Here is a 20,546-nt window from a genome sequence, read left to right on the forward strand (position 1 = left end):
AACTGTAACGTTAACTTGCAAGCCATTTCCAGGAGATAAGACTCTCTCGTCGTCATCGTCGCTCACGTTAGTTAGGTAGTTATCCGGGGTTACAAACTCTTAAGTGTGAGTCCACTTGGTTTGGATTAGGAGGTAATTTGTTAGCTGAAGTCGTAAAATGAAAGATTGCCTTGGAAGATATTTCCCCGTTTTATTGACTAGAAATATCTAATTTAAACAAATACGTATTTCGGGGACCAACGACCCCTTCTCCAGTGTTATTAGATCATCATCAACAACGGCGCAACAACCGGTATCCAGTCTAGGTCTGCCTTAACATGGAACTCCAGACACCCCGGTTTTGCGCCGACGTCTACCAATTCGATATCCATAAAAGCTCTCTGGCGTCCTGACCTACGCCATACCTCCATCTCAGGCAGAGTCTTCTTTTCCTACCATAGATATTGCCCTAACAGAATTTCCGGGCTGGATCATTCTCTTCTATACGGATTAAGTGATCCGCCCACCCACCGCCTGAACCGGATTTTATCCACCACTTGACGGTCATGGTATCGCTCATAGATTTCGTCGTTATGTAGGCTACGGAATCGTCCATCTCATGTAGGGGCCAAAAATTCTTCGGAAGATTCTTCTCTCGAACGCGGCCAAGAGTTCGCAATTTTTCTTGCTAAGAACCCAAGTCTCCGATGAATACATGAAGACTGGTAAGATCATTGTCTTGTACAGTAAGAGCTTTGACCCCATGGTGAGACGTTTCGAGCGGAACAGTTTTTGTAAGCTGAAATAGGCTCTGTTGGCTGACAACTACCGTGCGCGGATTTCATGTCGTAGCTGTTATCGGTTGTGATTTTCGACCCTAGATAGGAGAAATTATCAACGGTCTCAAAGTTGTATTCTCCTATCCTTATTCTTCCTGTTTGGTCAGTGCGGTTTGATGTTGTTGGTTGGTTGGTTTTCGATGCTGACGTTTCCACCATATATTTTATCTTGCCTTCATTGATGTGCAGCCCAAAATCTCGCGCCGCCTGTTCAATCTGGATAAAGGCAGTTTGTACATCTCGGGTCGTTCTTCCCATGATGTCGATGTCGTGGACTTAAAGAGGATCGTACCCCCCACATACCTCAACATCACGGATCACGTTTTCCAGGGCCAGGTTAAAGAGGAAGCATGATAGGGCATCCCCTTGCCGTAGACCGTTTTTGATGTCGAATGGTCTTGGGAGTGATCCTGCTGCTTTTATCTGGCCTCGCACATTGGTCAGGATCAGCCTAGTCAGTTTTATCAATTTCGCCGGGTTACCGAATTCTCTCATGGCCGTGTACAGTTTTACCCTGATTATGCTATCAAAGGCGGCTTTAAAGTCGATGAATAGATGGTGCAACTGATGTCCATATTCCAACAGATTTTCAATCGCTTGTCGCACAGAGAAAATCTGATCTGTTGCTGATTTGCCTGGAGTGAAGCCTCTTTGGTATGGGCCAATGATTTTCTGGACGTATGGGGCTATCCGGCCTAGCAAGATAGCGGAGAATATCTTATAGGTGGTACTCAGGAAGGTATTAATCTACAATTGTTGCACTATGTGATATCTCCCTTTTTATGTATGGGATAGATAATGCCTCGTTGCCACTCGTCAGGCATTGATTCGCTGTCCCACACCTTGAGCACAAATTGATGAACCACTTGGTGTAATTGGTCGCCTCCATATTTAACCAATTCGGCTGTAATTCCATCGGCTCCTGACGACTTATGATTTTTACGCCTATGAATTGCATATATGTTTCTTCTATACTTGGTGGTAGCAGTATTTATCCGTCGTCTTCAGTTGGCGGGACCTCCAGCTCGCGGATGTTCTGGTTGTTGAGCAGTTCATCAAAGCACAACCCATCGCTCCAATATGCACATTCTGTCGGAAATCAAATATTTCCCTCTTTGTCTCGGCAGGATGAGCATCGAGGTGTATAAGGCTGCTGACTTGTTGATAAAACTTTCGCCCCTGGTGCGGTTGCTCCCTGTACTTTCCGAGTTCACAGGCCTGTTGGTTCCCCTAGGTTTCCTTTTTCCGCCTGTGAATTTGCTTCTCCGCTCGCCGGAGTTCATGATAAGTCTCCGCGCGTGCCCCCGTTTTTTGAGAATGCAACATAACTCGGTATGTGGCATTCTTCCGTTCCATAGCTAGGTTACATTCATCGTCAAACCAGCCGTTTCGACTCTTTTTGCCACTGGAGGCAAGTATGTTTGTAGCCGTATTTATGATAACGTTCTTCTGGTGATCGTGAAGATCATTTGTTGATGCTTCATCTACAGGATCTCTGTTGACTTCGGTTATTGCGGCATCCATTTCCCTCTTATAGGTGTTGCGGAGGGCTGTGTTGTGGATGGCTTCAGTGTTCACTTTCACTTGATTGTCAGAGGGGATTCTGGGTGGTGTTGTTATTCGAGCTCGGAGCACCATGCCAACGAGAAAATGATCCGAATCTATATTGGCCACCCTATATGTTCTGACATTCATCAAGGCTGAGAGGTGGCGGCGTTTGATCAACGCATAGTCATTTGATTGAAACTGGTCCAATCTGGAGAGGCCCGTATATTTGTGGACCGCTCTCCGCGCAAACCAAGTACTTCCAACAACCATTTCGTGTGACATTGCTAATTGGATAATCCGCAGTCCGTTGTCATTTGTATTTTGATGAGCTATGGGAGCCAACGTATCGGCTCAATACAGGCGTCCCTACTAGGCTATTAAAATACGCAGGTATGGTTTTGATATCATTTCTGAGACAGGCTTCGAGGTTTCATTGTACTGCCTCGTAGAAAGTATCCTTCTCCGACTCTGCAGTCTCCTCTGTAGGAGCGTGAACGTTAATGAGGCTTATATTTCTAAATTTGCCTGCGAAGGGCAGAGTGAATAATCGTTCGCTTATGTTTTCAAAGCCGATAACAGCAGGTTTCATTTTTTGGCTGACTGAGAAATCTACTCCGATGATTTACTGGATGGCCACTATAATATATGGTGCAGCGACTCTTCTGCAGGAAACCGGTTCCTGTGCAACGCATTTACTGTAACGCTATTACATCAGCCCTATATTGGAACAGAGTATCGGCTAGCTGCTTGGCAGCGCACATTCCATGGGAAAATGCACAAATCGTTTGTCGTTGCCGGGTTCATCGTTGTGGCTTCGTAACTTCAGTTTTCCGTGTATGGTTGTCAGCCTTACCCAAACCCCAACCAGTTGGTACATTTCGTCCCATTTTTAGGCGTGGGAGACTCGCCTTCATCCTTCTCCATCTGCAAGTTTTCGTTAAGAAATAGCTCCCAGCGGTCACCACGTGGAGGTGGAGATAGGATTTGGTAGTAGAGCTGTTGTTATTGGTTCAGCAAGCGTTTCCCAGGTTTTATCCTTTATCGTGGATACCAATCCACGTTTCGCCATGGAAGCAATACTAACCTTTGGCCACCAAGGCCTTATTGGTAGAATATGTTCATGACCACGAGACATAACGGGCTCTAAGACCTAGGACGACATACGAAGGACAAAAGGCAGATAGATAGACAGATAGATAGATCCTATTACTAAAAACACGAAAACGTTTGATTTCTGTCACTTTTCCCAAACCCAACATTTTAACGGATAACTATTCGCCAATGCACTCGCCGGCCCTCTCTTAACTCCTTTTCATTCAAATATGAAAGGAAAGTAATTTTGTCAGAAAATATATATATAATTCAAGAGAAGCAAAGAGTCTCGGGGTGAAACTCTTTTCATCACTTTTCGACTTCTCAACTATACGCTATAGTTGACCAATTTTCTTAGAGTCCTTTTAATGAAAACTTTGCCAAACTCTCCTTTGCCACTTGGTCACTTCTGAATGGAATTCCTTCTTTTAATATCCTTCATATTCTGCTTACATTTATTTTTTTTTCGCTTTCAAGACGGTGAAAGTTGCCTTGAAGAGGATTCATCTTAAACTCATATCGCATTTCTGTTCATTTTAATTTCGCCTTCGTCTCGGTTGTGAAGCAGCCATCAACGTTGCCCTTGTCATCGTTTCATTTTACAGGGGATTATTATCATAAATTTAAGGATGTTCATGCTTTTTAGTCGTTAGCGCAACGAATAGATAAAAAGCGAAACGAAAGAATGCAATATACGACTGTTATGTAGAAACGGTAAAGGACTACGCTCGTAGTATTGAAGGTAGACTCGTCGGAAATTTATAACTTTACCAAGAAACATGGCAGCGAATGGGGAAGAGGGTACTTAGATGTGCATGTAGCGGAAATTACTTGCTGCAGGTTGTAGTGAAAACGGAACGAACGAGACAGGAATGTATTTAATAATTTCATACTTGCTGGTGATGATCAAGGAGGCAGCAGCCATGCCAGCTTTTCGAAGATGCTCACTGAAGATAAATACTGCGAAGTTTCAGCACCATTTCGTTCTGCAACGGTTACTTTGCACAGATCCTGCATAGTTTAACCCGCTCGGCTATCACTTTTACGTAAAACGGTTTAATTTACGACCCAGGTCTTCCCCGCATTCGGAAATGATGCCGAAGCACAAATGAAATTCGGTATACATATGAGTGTATGAGGCCTTGCGCCTAACCACAGCCCTGAATGCAAATACAAGCGAGCAACCCTCCTTCTTAGATTCGGTCATTAGTAGAGTTCCGCAAGGAATCTTCCTGACTGAAACAGTGAAGCTAAATGTAATAAGACGATTGTTAGCTGAAACCCAACCTCGAAAGAACATAGAACCATAAAAGCGAGGGGTGAGCTTGCAACAAACTCAATGGACCCAGCTGAAGCGTTTCCAACTCCCTCCTCCGACACTATGCACTAGGGATGGAACATGTACGGGATAAATTCATAAATGAGTCCTGAAACACCTGTGCAAGATTACCACTGTAAGTTTACAACTATGACGGTAAAGGTGTCAGATTTAATGGTATAATGTTAAAATTTTCAGTTCCCATGGATTCCCAGCTCATCCTTGGTATCTTACTTCCTTTTCGGCAGGATAAAATTAGAATAATGTTAAAAGGGTTCTGAGTGTGCTTAGAATCTGAGGGCCTTGAGCTGAATTAAATGGCAAGAAACAAGCTGTGCAAGCCAGGGTAAAATGCGGCTTTTATATCTTAAGGTTGTAATACTTTTTTGGAGTTAGTTGAAATATTTACGTGTGTAATTATTTCACAGTTGAGCCGGAAAGCAGTTGTAAATTTATTTCATCAAGCATGCATATGGTATGTGAAGAGAGATGTGTTCGGCGTTATGCCTAAGATTAATTTCAACAATTGTCCTAGAAAAGAAAATGCTCTGCTGGTTGTTGACGGGGCCAATGGACGGCTAGTGCTTGATAGTGATTGTTTATTGTTTCCATTAAATAAATAGCAACCACGTGAATCGATTTATACTTCTGGATATATTGATTGAATGAATAATTTCATTATACTAAGTAAGTGAGCGGCTCGGGGCGAATTCAAAATCATACATCGCTAGAAGCTAATAAAATTAGTTCAAGCGCATAAAATTTTATATCACTATCATCGTTAAAATTAATCGACAAACATCAAAACGAAACATATTTTAGTTTAAATATCTCCAATATTTTAAACACTGGAAATATGGTAAGCGAAACACAACCCCCAACCTCCATCGATTCCAATGTAAAACGACCTGAACATTACAACCCCCAACAAAATGGTGTAAATGCCTTTCACCTGCTGCGATATCAATTCCACACTATTTGCAATAAATCTGCAAATGCGTGAAATGCGTTTGTGGTTGATTTCATTGCGTCCGCTCCATTGTACTCCGTACAGCCTCTGTAAGTCCATAGGCAAATGACCAAATTTATTGACAAATATACAGACCTAGGTATGTAAGTGCGTCTAGTTTTTGTATGTCAACCGGTGACCCATTAGTATGTGGTGAGCAAACCATTAAACGACTTTCAAGCTTTTGCGGAAGTTGGATTTACCCGGAAATTACACATATTCATAAATCAGCAGGTGCAATTGCAATTTGGTAGTGCATTGCCACCGAACCAATGATGTTTGCAAAATGGAAATGATCCATTTTGTTATTGGACTAATTGAATTGGAAGGTTTCGATAATTTTTTCAAATTAATCCAATAAAAGAAGGTTTTCGAACTTCCAGATCCATAACATCCATTTCTTATAGTTTTAAAAAGTGCATTATTTAAATATGTAGAAAAATCTATGTGAGTTCACGAGTGCAGGACAGGAGGCCTTACCAAATTCATGATCTTTCCGGAGAAATCTACAAACGCATGCTCTCCACTTCAGTGGAAGCCTGCACTCAGTGTCTGCGGCTCGGTCAGTTGAAAAGAAGAGTGCGGCAATTCCCATAATGAGAGGAATTGGAAACCTGACTACGGGCGATCCTTGATCCGTGACACTGTTGCCTTATTCTCCCAAAAAATGGGAGAGGAATTCTCGGAAGAAAGAAACTGCAGCCCCAAAGGGGCAGACTAAATGTCGCCTATCAGAACCTGCTCTTCCGCCGAAAGAAAGGGAAACTGGTTATATTAACGTAACTAGTCTAACACCGGTAGGTGGAAACGAATCTATACAGTCAGGACACCCGGAACCTGAGAAGGCTCCCAACCGACGACAACGGAAGGTACTGGCAAAATGAGCGAGTGAGGATTAAGTAATCCTTCAATTTTTGCTACTTCACTTGATAATACAATAGACTATCTATTCCTTTACTCCGCACTGATTAAGCACACAAGATACAGTCTTCAGTAGCAGCCATTCAACTCGATCTGCTAGTTGGAAAAACTTCCAATAATAACTTATTAATAATTCGGACTAAAAAGCCAATTCATAAACAATCTGAAATCACTTTAATATTATCTAAAACTTTCTAATCTTTTTTTTCAAGTCCAACTGAATAATTAAATTTTAGTGACAGGTCTCAAAAAACAAAATTACTCATCGCACACTTTTCTGAGATCTTCCACTCCATTGGCGTGCTACGCAAAGTGGATAGATCCGCACCATCTATTCGCTCGCACTCGCAACATTAGAAATAAATTTCGAATGCTGCGAATCCTGCCGCGCCACATCACTCCGCCCCCAGATGAAACCTAGGGGTTTCAGCGACTGATCCCCGAACTTCGTTCGCCGTTAATCCACAAAGCGGACACGACGTTGCTTCGGGGCGCACGCGGGTTTCAGCCTGGACAAAGAGACCGCCTTCTTGTGACCACCGATCTCGAGCTGGAAGAAATGTTCTCCCCGCTCGAGAACGCGGTACGGGCCCTCATATGGAGGCTGCAGCGGCTTCCGGACGGCATCCGTCCTGATCAGCACGTGCGTGCAAGTGTCCAGCTCCTTGGGCGAACAGGCAGGTATGGACGAGTGTCGAGTGGGTGGTGGCGCTTTGATGCGTCGGAGATTGTCTCTCAGCAGACGCACCAACCCCGACTCCGTGAGACCCGATCTCTTGTCGAAGACCGGATCGCTTGGGAGTCTCGGGTTCTCCCCGTAAACCAGCTCCGCGGGGCTGGCAGCAAATTCCTCTCGGCGGGTTGTACGAAGGCCGAGTAGGACGAGAGGCAAGACTTGCGTCCAGGACGGGTCGTCGCGTGCCATAATGGCGGCTTTCAGCGTCCGGTGCCAACGTTCCAACATCCCATTGGATTGTGGGTGGTATGCCGTAGTCCGCTGGCGTTTAAAACCAAGGAGTTTGCCTAACTCGGAGAAAAGGGTGGACTCAAATTGCATTCCCTGGTCAGTGATGACCACTGCAGGGACGCCAAAGCGAGGTATCCACTCTCGACAGAGGGCTTCAGCACATGATTGCGCCGTGATGTCTTTCAGAGGTATTGCCTCAGGCCACCGCGTGAACCTGTCGATGATTGTGAGGCAATACTTATAACCGTGCGAGTCTCGCAAAGGCCCTATTATGTCGAGGTGTATGGTGTGGAAACGCTTGGTGGTGCGGGGGAATGAGCCCACTTCTTTCCTAACATGCCTGGAGACTTTACACTTTTGGCATGCGATGCACTCTCTGGCCCAGGAATTGATATCCTTGTTCATGGAGGGCCAGAAGTATTTTGCGGTGACTAACCGGTTTGTTGTCCTGATGCCGGGATGCGCCAAGTCGTGAACTGCGTGGAACACTTCCTTGCGAAATGTGGCCGGAATGTATGGCCGAGGTCCCTTTTCCGAGTCTTCGCAGCAGAGCGAGAGGCTTGAGCCGAAGATGGGCAACTCCCGAAATTTGTATTTGGGGTTGGACTTGAGGCTCTGAAGTGCTGCGTCATCCTCTTGCGCCTTGGCAATAGCCGAGAAATCGAGTGAGGCGGGGATGTTGACTTCGGAGACACGAGACAAAGCGTCAGCAACAATGTTGTCCTTCCCGGACACGTGCTGGATGTCCGACGTAAACTGGCTTATGAAGCTCAGGTGTCGAAGCTGACGAGGGGACGCTTTGTCGGGCTTCTGTTTCAAAGCGAACGTGAGAGGCTTATGGTCCGTGAACACTGTGAACGGCCGGCCCTCTAGGGAGAAACGGAAGTATTTGATGGACAGGTATGCGGCGAGCAGTTCGCGATCGTAGGTGCTGTAGTTCCGTTGAGCGGGATTCAACTGCTTCGAGAAGAAGCTCAACGGCTGCCAAACTTGGTCCACCTTTTGGTGAAGGGCAGCACCTACTGCGATGTCAGAGGCATCAACAAAAACGGCTAGGGGTGCATCTTGCAGAGGGAATGCCAAGAGTGTAGCGTCAGCCAGTTGTTGACGAGATTTGTCGAACGCGCAGATAGCCTCTTCAGACCACACGATCTCTCGTGTGTCCTTAGTTTTGGGGCCAGACAAGTACGCGTTCAAAATGGACTGGAGATGGGCGGCCTTGGGCAGGAAACGACGGTAGAAGTTTAGCATGCCCAAGAACCTCCTCAACTCCCTCACTGTCTTTGGACGCGGGAAGCTTGTTATCGCTTGCACCTTGTCTGGGTCGGGCTGTATTCCTTCAGGGGAAATGAAATGGCCGAGGAATCTCACCTGTTGTTGAAGGAATTTGCATTTCTCAACGTTTAGGACTAAACCGGCCTCAAGGAGACGTTGAAAAATGCACTCGAGATGGGCTAAGTGCTCAGACTCAGTGGAAGAAGCGACCAAAACATCATCCAAATATACGAAACAGAATTCGAGGTTTCGCAGGACTGAGTGAATGAACCTTTGAAAGGTTTGCGCCGCGTTGCACAATCCGAAAGTCATCCGGGTGAACTCGAAGAGTCCAAAGGGTGTGCATATTGCCGTCTTTGGAATGTCTTCAGGAGCTACTGGAATTTGGTGATAAGCCTTGGTTAAGTCCAAGGTCGAAAAGATGCGGCAATTCGCGAGGTGATGCGCAAAGTCGTGTATGAGTGGAATTGGATATCGGTCAGGAACAGTCTGTGCATTTAGCCTTCTGTAATCCCCACATGGGCGCCATTCGCCGTTTGGCTTAGGGACCATATGCAGTGGGGAAGACCAACAGCTGTTTGAGGGCCTGCAGATACCCTGTTGAACGAGTTGTTCAAACTCTTTCCGTGCAATTGCCAGTTTCTGAGATGGTAGAGGACGCACCTTCGAGAAGATCGGGGAACCAGTAGTGATAATGTGGTGCTGCACATTGTGCTTCACTGGTTTGGAGAGACTACAGTTGGTAGTAATCTGGCTGAACTTTTGGAGAAGTGCCCGAACACGAGAGTCGGTAATGTCTTCTAAAAGAACGGAAAGATTATTGCCTGGGTGAGATACCATATGTCCCGACGAATTAAGGTTGGTCGTGGAATCTATAAGAGACTTGTTTTGCAAGTCCACCAGCAATCCATAGTGACACAGGAAGTCTGCGCCTAGTATGGGGAAGCTGACATCCGCCAGGATGAAACGCCACGAAAACGTCCTACGCAAGCCAAGACTCACGTCCACTTGCCTATACCCGTACGTGTTTATGCGGGAGGAATTTGCTGCCGCAAGTTTGAGCGGTTGAGGGAAAAGTTGATGATGCTGGGGTACGGGAAGGACCGAAACCTCCGCACCCGTGTCGACGAGGTAGTTGCGCCTGCTGAGAGGGTCGAAAATAGTTAGGCGACGTGGCGCTGCGTTCTGGGTGGCCGCCGCCAAGACCCCCCGCGGACCTAGTTTTTTGCGGTAGGAGAGAATCTACACGGTAGCGTACATCTTGTCGCTTTATCCCCGAATCTGCGGTGGTACCAGCAAATCCCTGGGTCCGTGGACTGTCTTGACGACCTGCTACCTGATCGCCCTTTTCGGATGGCAGACCGCGAGCGTGCTCGCGATCTGGCGCCCGAACGCTGAGCGTCCAACGTCGCCCTCATCTCGGCCATACTGGCTGTTAATGCAGCAATCTCGCGCCTCAATTCACCCACCTCATCCGACGGTGGTTGAACGGCCGCCAAGGTTGGGCGTACGTACACCTCCTGAACCTGGTCGGCCGTCGCTGCCAGTTCCTCCAAGGAACCGGAGACGCAAGCGAGGATCGCCTGGGTGCCCTCCGGGAGCCGACGCAGCCAGAGCGACTTGATCAGGTCTTCGCCGATCTTACTCCCACCCCATTGCCTCATTTCACGAAGCAATTGGCTGGGAGTTCGATCACCTAAGGTTAAACCTGCCAGCAAGTGGTCTAATTTTGCCGACTCGCTTGCCGACAGGCGCCTGATCAACTCGCTCTTGAGCTGCACATACGATGTCGACTTCACCACGTCGGACACCAGAAGTATGGACTCTTCGTCCAGGCCGACCACCGCGTAGTTGAAGCGGGTCGCGTCCGATGTGATGCCGGACATTTGGAACTGTGCTTCCAGATGCACGAACCACAGTTCGGGGTTCCGCCGCCAAAACGGAGGAACGCGTACGGCGAGGGCGGTCACTTGCGGGTTCGATGGGCCCGCCGCGTCCCTATTGTCAAAAGACATCTTGTTTCACGAAAAGTACGAGATTGAAATGCAAACGCGGTGAGTTTATTCTGAAACGCGGTGAACTTTACACCGACACGGCAGGCCGCACCCACAAATGCACGCACGAAACGAGAAAAAACGAAGCGGACGCTATCCAGCGCAGACCAAAAACACCACCAATGAGAATGGAGGACTCGCGATGCTAAACACCTGCACGACGTCTCTTGCAGCGATTTCAATTTTTTTATTACTATTTTTTTTTTTTTTTAACTGAATAAATAAATAAATATTATATATAAATGAACAATAATTTCACTTAAGAATAACTCCTCGTTGTTTGTCGGCTGTAGCTGCGGCGTTGGCGGTGCTGGGGACGTCCGTTTGTTGCCGTTGTTGATTGTTGCGGCAATGATGACTAGTCCGGTGCGTGAAAGGTGTTGTGCAGGAGGGCGTGCGTACGGGAAGTCGCGTAAAAATCTACTTCTGGAGAGGGTCCGACGTGTGTCGCGCAGTACACTGTGTAGAGAAGGTTTTCTCGCGTTTTTTCTTGCCTCTGCTCCGACTCGGGATGTGGAGCTCGATGGACTTGGCGTCGAAAGAGCGGAAATTCCGAGAGCTAAGGATGCACTGATTGCGCCTAGCGGTAGCAGATAGCGATGCCTCCTAAGAACTTGAGAAGCAGCGAAAAGAGGTCCTTGCGTTACATTCTTCTTCCTTTGCCCGTGGTGATTAGCTGTCGGAATTGGATTGTGTCCGGGGCTGCGGTGCTCTTCGGGGTCACCAATTAAGTAATCCTTCAATTTTTGCTACTTCACTTGATAATACAATAGACTATCTATTCCTTTACTCCGCACTGATTAAGCACACAAGATACAGTCTTCAGTAGCAGCCATTCAACTCGATCTGCTAGTTGGAAAAACTTCCAATAATAACTTATTAATAATTCGGACTAAAAAGCCAATTCATAAACAATCTGAAATCACTTTAATATTATCTAAAACTTTCTAATCTTTTTTTTCAAGTCCAACTGAATAATTAAATTTTAGTGACAGGTCTCAAAAAACAAAATTACTCATCGCACACTTTTCTGAGATCTTCCACTCCATTGGCGTGCTACGCAAAGTGGATAGATCCGCACCATCTATTCGCTCGCACTCGCAACATTAGAAATAAATTTCGAATGCTGCGAATCCTGCCGCGCCACAAGGACATGGGCGTTGTTGTAGCACCAAGTGCAGCAAAATCCTGGGAAATTGGACGCAAGGAAACTGAACTTTCGGTGAGAGGTAGACACAAGCAACACTAGACACATCAGACTTCAGTTAGTGGCGGTTTTCACATAAAACTGCACTTATGTTTACAAACATAAACGTTAGTCAAATCAACCTGAAGCATGTCGAAACCTATTCCTATATATTCGCAGTAAGGCTGGCAAAATTGCATAACTGCCATTATATATTTCTGGAATTGGGTCAGCAAAACGGACTGGGATCTTCTTTGATGAGAGATCCTCAAGACACAGAGCCTGCTGAGAAATTTTGTTTCCAGGACCTGGTTACAATAACCTTACAATACTAGGTTAATCGCATGAGCAGAAATTTCACAGTTGTCTCTGCTTACTTACTCTATGAACTCTATGAATCCACTGACGCAAAAACTGAGGGATCTAACAGTGTATGCAGAATCAAATCGCCTTGAGCTCTTACTATGAGGTAGTAACAAATGCAATCTAGAGAGGAGAAGCTATCTGATTTCATCACTTCCGCTGGTCACATCACCACGAAGGTAGTGTACGCCCCAACATTTGTGAGAGCAAGAAGAAGCGAAGTAATTGGCCTAACAATTTCCATTTCAAAGTTGTTAGAGTTGATTAGAGATTGGCGGGTGCCAGAAAAAATCTCACTGTCAGATCACCGTTACTTAGAATTTAGTCTGACTATTGCAAGCAAATAGTCTGTAAAACAAAGACGAGATCATAGAAAAACAGATAACACAGAGTTCAGTGATCTTCTTGGCAACAAAGTGCAGCTCCGTAGATGAATAAGGACTCCTTCGGCGATAAAAGATCAATTGGAAACTCTGAATCGCACACTTTTGTAGTGTTTTTCCCGACCTCGATTGGAAACTCTGAATCGCATACTCTTGGAGTGTTTTTTTCCTAACATTGAAGCGGTAAAAAGGTTCCTTGGTGAAACCGAAGGCTGCTCAGAAAGTCAATTAGAGGAGGCCGGAACCATCCTTATAAAAGCAATAAGAATGAAGACTGGTTAAACTTCTGGAACTCACAGCATGAATATTAGATGCTCGTAAAACATTCGAAACGAGAATCCTTTAAAACACTATGAGAATTTAGAAGACAAATGAGAGACTTGAAGGCTGTGTAGAGTCCTTAAAAGGGATGGGTCGACCAAGTTGGATTGACGGTAGTTACCAATAAAAAAGGTGGGAACTGTTAACATGAAAATACCTGGCATGGATGGCATCTATTCAACGACGATAAGAAGGATATAAACTACTTAGAGCGACTTCTAAGACATATTTTCTTCAAATGTCATATTCTGGAGAACGTGCCTCCCTCATGACAGATGGTTAAAACGATCTTTATACTGAAACCGGGGAAAGATATTCAAATTAAAAAAACTTCAGACAAATCAGCTTAACATCATTCTGGCTGCAATGTCTGGAGAGACTGGTTCAGTGTCACATCCGCGAGAAGACGTTAGGATCGCACCCACTAAATTAAAAACAACACACTTACCAGTGTAGAGAGTCCTGTGAGTCTGCTTCCAACCTTTTGGTTTTAAAGCTAGAGAACGCAACTCTGAAAAGCGAGTATGCGGACTTTGAATGGACCCTGAACTGTGCGCCTTTCCAAAACATCTGTGATACCGCCAGAGATCATGGTATTGATATGATTTGACTTAAGTGGGTCTATGATATGCTAACGCAGAGATGTGTGCTGGTCACTACCTGGCAACAAAAGACTTCCCCCCGAGGAGGTGTGCTATCGCCACTTCTGTGAAGTATATTGATCGACTAACTACTATGTGATGACTGGCCGTGCCAACTGTGGACCAGCATCTCAGAAATATACAGGGCGCCGTTGCTTTGATGAACAGTACGTGCAACAGGCATGTACTTTCAGCAAATCGAAGTGAAATTACAATTGTATTATTTACAAAAAGGAGGAAATTGAATGGTCTTTAGCTCCCAGAAATGAAGGGTGCAACCCGCCAACTCCCCGAAGAATTGAAATATCTAGTAGTTATTTGTGACAAGAAGTTTCTTTGGAACAAACATGTATAGATAAGAAGGAAACGAGCTCTCTCAGCTTATGGGCTGTGCAAGTGGACCATTGCCTTGACATGACGACCAGAGAACCCCATGTAGAAATGTGGATATATCATGCTATCATTAGGCCGATTTTCGCTTATGTATCCGTAGTGTGGTGGGTGAAACAAAACGTATGTTTGTGTGGGTACTACCAGTGCCATGAGCAAACGAACTCCAAATGCATTACTCAAATTGAAGCCCAGGGATTTGTTTATTCAGAGCAGTGCGGGCACTGAGAGTAGCTCATAGACTAATTCGATTAAATCTATGGAGAAACAGTGATAGGCAAAGAGCATTAAATGCGTTATTGGAAGAACTGAATCCAGTTTTCATGATGGTTCTGATGGTCGAATCCCTATACATCTTTTTGGTAGAAGATATGAAGTTATCCTAAAACTTTTGGAAAATGGGGCTGAACGAGGAGAATGCGTGAAAAGATATTATTGAGGACGTCTATACCGATACTTCAAAATAGGAAACGGGTTTAGAAGGGGAGGCTATCTTTCAAATAAACATGAAAAGTCGGCTTCTCCCTTGAGAAAATATGCACCGCTCTTCTGAGTGATTAACGAGCGGTTGAAAGGAAAGCGCGTCGCTATCCGTAACGACAGCCAAACTGCATTGAGGACATTGAGGATTCAATACGGTGAAACTATTTTCGGTACCTGTGGTGTTGAGTAAAGTGGAATCTCGGATCTCTTGGCAAAAGGGGGTTCAATTTCTCCCATGCCGGGACCGGAACAAGCAATTCGAGTCTCAGTAGCATTAACTGAGGCTATTTTGTAAAACTCGGGACAAGCTTACCATAATGACAGGTGGCAGAGCTTAAATCCTGCTTAACACACCAAACTTTTCCTGTTAGAACCAAAAAGAAATATACTGTAGGACTTATCCTATCGAAAAGCAGGAGGACTATTGTGAGTATTCTCACTGGCCATAATTCAATAATTGGACATAGAATAAGGATTTTCCAAGATGATTCGTGTTCATCCTGTAATGAGGAAGCGTGTACTGACGTATCCGGCGCAGATCTTTGGAACTGATACGCTCCAGTTACAGCGAGTAGCACCAAATGCACTATCAAAAATCTTGCGATATTTGAGTACCGAACAAAAAAACAAGACTTCAAATATCTTGCTTAAGGGTTGAAGGAGTCACAAGGTCCCCCAGATGTGCGATTAAAAAAATTATATTCCGTTTTGAGAAAAACAGCTAGAGTGGTTCTAATTCTTTATCAAGCGTAATCCCAAAGGACCTTGAGCTATCTGGCGTAATGAAAATATTGCGAAAATCACCCCAGGTGATCTGTCTGTGTCTTCTAAAAGAAATTGTTGCCACGTTGATTACTCTGTACCAGGCCCAAGTCAACATGTATCGTTTCCCCACTTACCAAGAAGGACCTACCGGAAGTAGGGGGTAAGTTCGTGACAATAAGGCCCCAGGTTTAGATAACAAAGCTTTGAAGCTAGCATTAAAGACTGGGCACCTCATTTTCGCCAACACTTTCGAGGCCTACTTAAAACAAAAGTTAAAGTTCCATTTCAAACCCAATAAGCCACCTGGAGACGCTACATTACATCGTCTGATCTGAACGTTGGATACAGTGGAGGATTTGATAAAGAGGATCATCTACAACAGACTGTTACCCTATGTCGAAAACAGCACAAGACTGTGGGAGAGCCAGTATGGGTCAATATAATAAGCATCGTGATTAACCTGGCAAAAGACGCACTGGATTTTTATGGTTAATGTGCCATGTTAGCAGGATTCAGTTCCGCCAGCTTGAACCGAATTAAAAGGACATTGGATGAAACATGTGCCCCTGAATATTTGGCCAGTCTTGTTGAGGATTACCTATTAGAGAGAACTTTCTGGTGTGAGGAGGATGAGGGCTCCAAAGAGTACATAATCACAGTAAGAGTAAGAGAGGGGTCCGTACTGAGTCACCTGCTGTAGAATTTCATGTGTAATGAAGTGCTTGTTATCCGGGTCCCAAAGGATGCTAAGATTATCAGCTTTGCGCATAAACTCGCTGTAGTTATTGCAGCGAATGACCCAATTGATATGGAGATCTACTCGATGGAAACAATGATAGTGGTAGAAACCTAGCTGAAAAAGGTTGGGCTGGCCCTGGTGGATTAGAAACTAATTAATTAACGCCAAACTAAACTTTAGGGAGCACCTAAAATACATGTGTCACCAGACAGCTAGTGCCACCGCGACAAAATGTTATCTAACGTTTACGGGACGAGGCATTGCAAAACATTGGTTTTAGCCGCAGCGATGCACTCCCTTCTGTTTTACGCATCTCTGTGCGGACGAAGGCGCTTAAAAACTCTCAGAGGAGGCAACAGGTATAGTCGGTTTTATGAGCTGATGGCTCTGATGATTTGCAACGCATTCAAAACCATTTCGGATAAGGTAGTAAATGTTGTGACGGGCATGATCCCAGTTGATATTCTGGCGAAAAAAATAAGTGTGATATATCATGCAAGACGTATGTAAGAGCGCACAGAACGAAAGAATCCTGCTAGGCTATTGTCGCAGAATTCTTCGAAGAAATATGTGGACGCACAGGCCCCCCACATGAGGATGGATGAATCCGTGGCCTACATAAGAAATCTATGAGCGATACCATGACCGTCAGGTTGTGGATAAAATCCGGCTCAATATGTTACGGTGGGCGGGTCACTTAATTCGTATGAATAAGGATGATCTAGCCCGGAAAGTCTATAAGGGCAATATCTATGGTAGAAAAAGAAGACGAAGTAGACCCTGCCTAAGATGGAGCGATGGCGAAAGTCAGGACGCCAGACAGGTTTTAGGAATATTGAATTGATGGACCTCGGCGCAAAACTGGGATGTCTAGAGTTCCTTATTAAGGCAGACCTAGACCGAATACCGGTTGTTGATGATAATGGAACCGACCAATTAAAGAGAAACTTTGGGGTTAGCAGAGTGCTCAGTTGATGTGAGGTAACGTCTAATAAGTTGATTTTGCCCTAGTCGAAAACGTAAGTCTTTTTTTGACTACGGTAAGTCAGATTTAAACCTCAACAAAATACAGGAGCAGAAAATAAATCTTGACTTAGGAAGGCCATACCTCCAAACCCTTAAGGTTTCCTTGAATACATAAGCAAACCATGAATAAAATATAAAAGTCTAAAGAAGTTACTTTCCCGCAATGCAATTAATAATAATAATGAAAATATCTACAAAATAGATATTTGATACAGACAAAAACCTCAGCACTTCACCTTCAGTTAAACAAAAACTTTTAATTTGAAGTACCAAGTTTGCAGAGCTGTATTTTCGTGGTGTTTCGATTAGTATCTTAAAATCCTACAGAAATTAGCAACAGTCCCGTCCCTGGATTTTGAATATAACATGACCACAAAGCCAACTTTTTCGATATCTCTGTTGTCCTATAATTTAATTTCGCTTTACAACAAGGCTCCTTGAAAGTACTTAAAGCAAAGAGCCCCGAAATTGAGGCATTCATTAAAAAGTCCCATTCAGTCCCACCTATACGATGGCCTCTATAAAAGAATGCCCAAACTTCACAATTGACCGTTGAAAATTACTTTGCTCGCTACCTTTTTCCATTCATCCTTTTGTACTTTCCCTGGTGTGTGTATGTACGTGCTCGTATGCATGCAATTCAACGGAAACATAAAACAGAAATTATCGGTTTTATTTTATTCTTAAATTAAATTTAACTTCCTAAGTGAATGTTTTATTGAATCGTAACTTTCCAACAGCTACGAGGGAGCCTTTTTCACTTTCCCTCTTTCTTGGATTTCTGGGGGATTGGGATAAACTTTTGTTTAGCAATTTATTCGCACCAACGGCAATAGTAATATCATCAGAGTTAGCAACAACAAAGGTCGACGGGGAAAGCAGGAACAATACCACCAAAAACAAATTGAGTATTGATCCTTTTTTGTTAGAATAACTAAGGGAGTAACAAAAAATTTAAACAACAACAAATTTCAACCAGAAGACTCAGAAACTTTCTCCATATTGCTTGGTTTCCATTTTTCCGTTTTTTGTTTTCCTCTCCACTCTGGACTACGCTCCAGGAAGGATATATCCAATATCGAAAGAAAATTTATTGTAAATTTTACCTGTGTGGATTTCCTTGTGTTTATAAAGATTTAGAGCAGCGAATTTTCCAATACAGTGAAAATCCACTGAATGTTCTAACGTTTGTCTGTTTTCTATTTTTTCTCATTTTTGCGTTCCTGTTCCGATGCTTCTTCCGCCGGCACCACGATGGAATAGCCCCACCAGAAATTAGTGTGGAAAAATCTTGGGTCCATGCCAGCGAAGGATATGATATCGAATTGGTTTGCATTGTACATGGCGATGTTAATTCTGAGGTAAGCGCGGTATACACACTTTTCTATGATGTTTTTTCCAGGTTCCAGGTTTGCGAGAGGAGAGAGAGGTAAAGTAGGAATTAAGGAATTATTTGAATACGAAAAAGTTAGCAGAAGCCATAAAGTAAAAGTTGCGCTAAAAACTTGAATTGGAATTGGAAGCCAGCCAGATAGAAGATAATCGTCCGTAATCTTATTGCAGAAAAAACAAAAGCTGAAAATTTCCATTTTTGGAAAAATAAGCATTCAGAAAATATCAAAGACACTTCTTAGAAGACACCCCTATTTTTACCCCCAGAGTTCTAACAAATATACCATGATACAACCTTGCTTTCCCACACTATTTTCCAACCAATAATTTCACAGCAAACCAAAAATAATCTCCTTACTCGCGATCTCTCCTACGTAGAGAGATTTTCCCGTGATATCTTCATATTTTCATTTTAAAGGACACGAGAAAAAAATCAAATAATTCTACGGAGCGAAAAAGCTGTTCCGTGCTTTCCGTTTTTCCTTCGACTCTGATAATTTTCTTCGTTTTCCCGTCAGCCAGAATGAAATGTTAGAAAGGCACTTTTTGGCTGGATAGTTACCGGATTTTTGAGAACATCGCTTGACTGAATTTTATTACACTTTTTTTTCCTCCCAGTTTTTCGTTGAAATTCAGGTGTTTTCTGCCGGAAGCCAATAAAGTGGGTGATGCTTCCAACATTCAATATTTATGAATGCGCTATTTTGAGTTATAAATTTTGGTTTCAAATGTGGTAAAGCCACCCAGCCGATTCTGTTAAGCGAAATATTGTCAGGATATGGAAAGAAAAACTGGCTTTTGTTTTTAATAGGATTATATTATTGTTCAACCGAAGCGAATTGATGGTGTATATTGTTTGGGTGTTTCGTAATATTTTCGCCGAGGATGGCTTAATCCGAATGGTGTGAGCTGGAAGGCAACGAAATTTTGTGGTCAATGGAAAAAAGTATGATATTGGAAGAAAAATATTCAGTGAGCCAAAATGGTAGAAAAGCTACTCTAGGCTCTATAAATGGTTATATATTCTTTCTGACTGTTAATCGATAACTCCCTTCCTCCTTCTACCTTTATTTGAAAACCACACCTCAATCAACCCACTTTCTCTGCTGGCATAAAACAGCGTGAAATTTAGGTCCTGCAAATTAAATTAAAATCAAAAAAATTTAATGGAGGTTTACTAAATTTTTTTTCTTTTTTCGCAAATATGCATATTTCGACGAATACTTATCGTCTACTTCTCCTATTTATCCTTCTTACCACATGAACGAGGTGGAAAATATTTATTCCGCCTACTTTGGTGACGAAAAAGGATAGAAATTTGTGAGTTACCAATACGTAAACCTCGGATAAGGAATGACCTCACCCCGCTCGGTTACGATTGTAGTGTCGTGAGTCCTCAGGATGCTCGCTGAAGAGTACTCCTTTCTTTGTTATCACACCAATGGCACTGCCCTTTTGTAATCTGGAAAGCCATGTGGTAGCAGACGCGAATCCGGTGTCAGGTTGCTTCTGATGGCCACCGTAAGGCGCAACTTGACCAGGAAGCTGGTATCTGACAGGATTTTGACTATCAGATCCAGGTTAAGAAGCATCACAATTGTACAGCGCTATGCATCAACGGAGACTCCCGATGTTGTGAAAAAGGATGAGGAAACTTCCTAAAGGTAACATTGTGATGGTAGTGGTAATCCGAAAACCAAGGTGGGCACTGACAACACCTTGCGCAGATATGTGATGGAAAACAACAGCAAGCGTGAAGACAATGGTATGAGGTTTGTTTGTTGTTTCAGCATTTCCTACAGTCTTGTCATAAATGGCACATTGTTCGAGCTCAAAACTTCCCATAAGGCTTCAA

General features: G+C 43.9%; 1 protein-coding gene across 1 annotated transcript in view; it reads left to right on the plus strand.

Moving 5' to 3' along the window:
* The window catches only part of LOC119649830 (limbic system-associated membrane protein), a 216,732-nt gene that overhangs the window by 166,539 nt on the left and 29,647 nt on the right, over nucleotides 1–20,546 (plus strand). The window contains exon 6 of the mRNA XM_038052172.1: nucleotides 18,563–18,660. Coding sequence (XP_037908100.1) covers nucleotides 18,563–18,660 — 98 coding nt within the window. The remainder of the gene's footprint in view (nucleotides 1–18,562; nucleotides 18,661–20,546) is intronic.

The sequence above is a fragment of the Hermetia illucens genome, chromosome 2 (assembly GCF_905115235.1).
Source record: "Hermetia illucens chromosome 2, iHerIll2.2.curated.20191125, whole genome shotgun sequence".
Taxonomy (NCBI): Eukaryota; Metazoa; Arthropoda; class Insecta; order Diptera; family Stratiomyidae; genus Hermetia; species Hermetia illucens.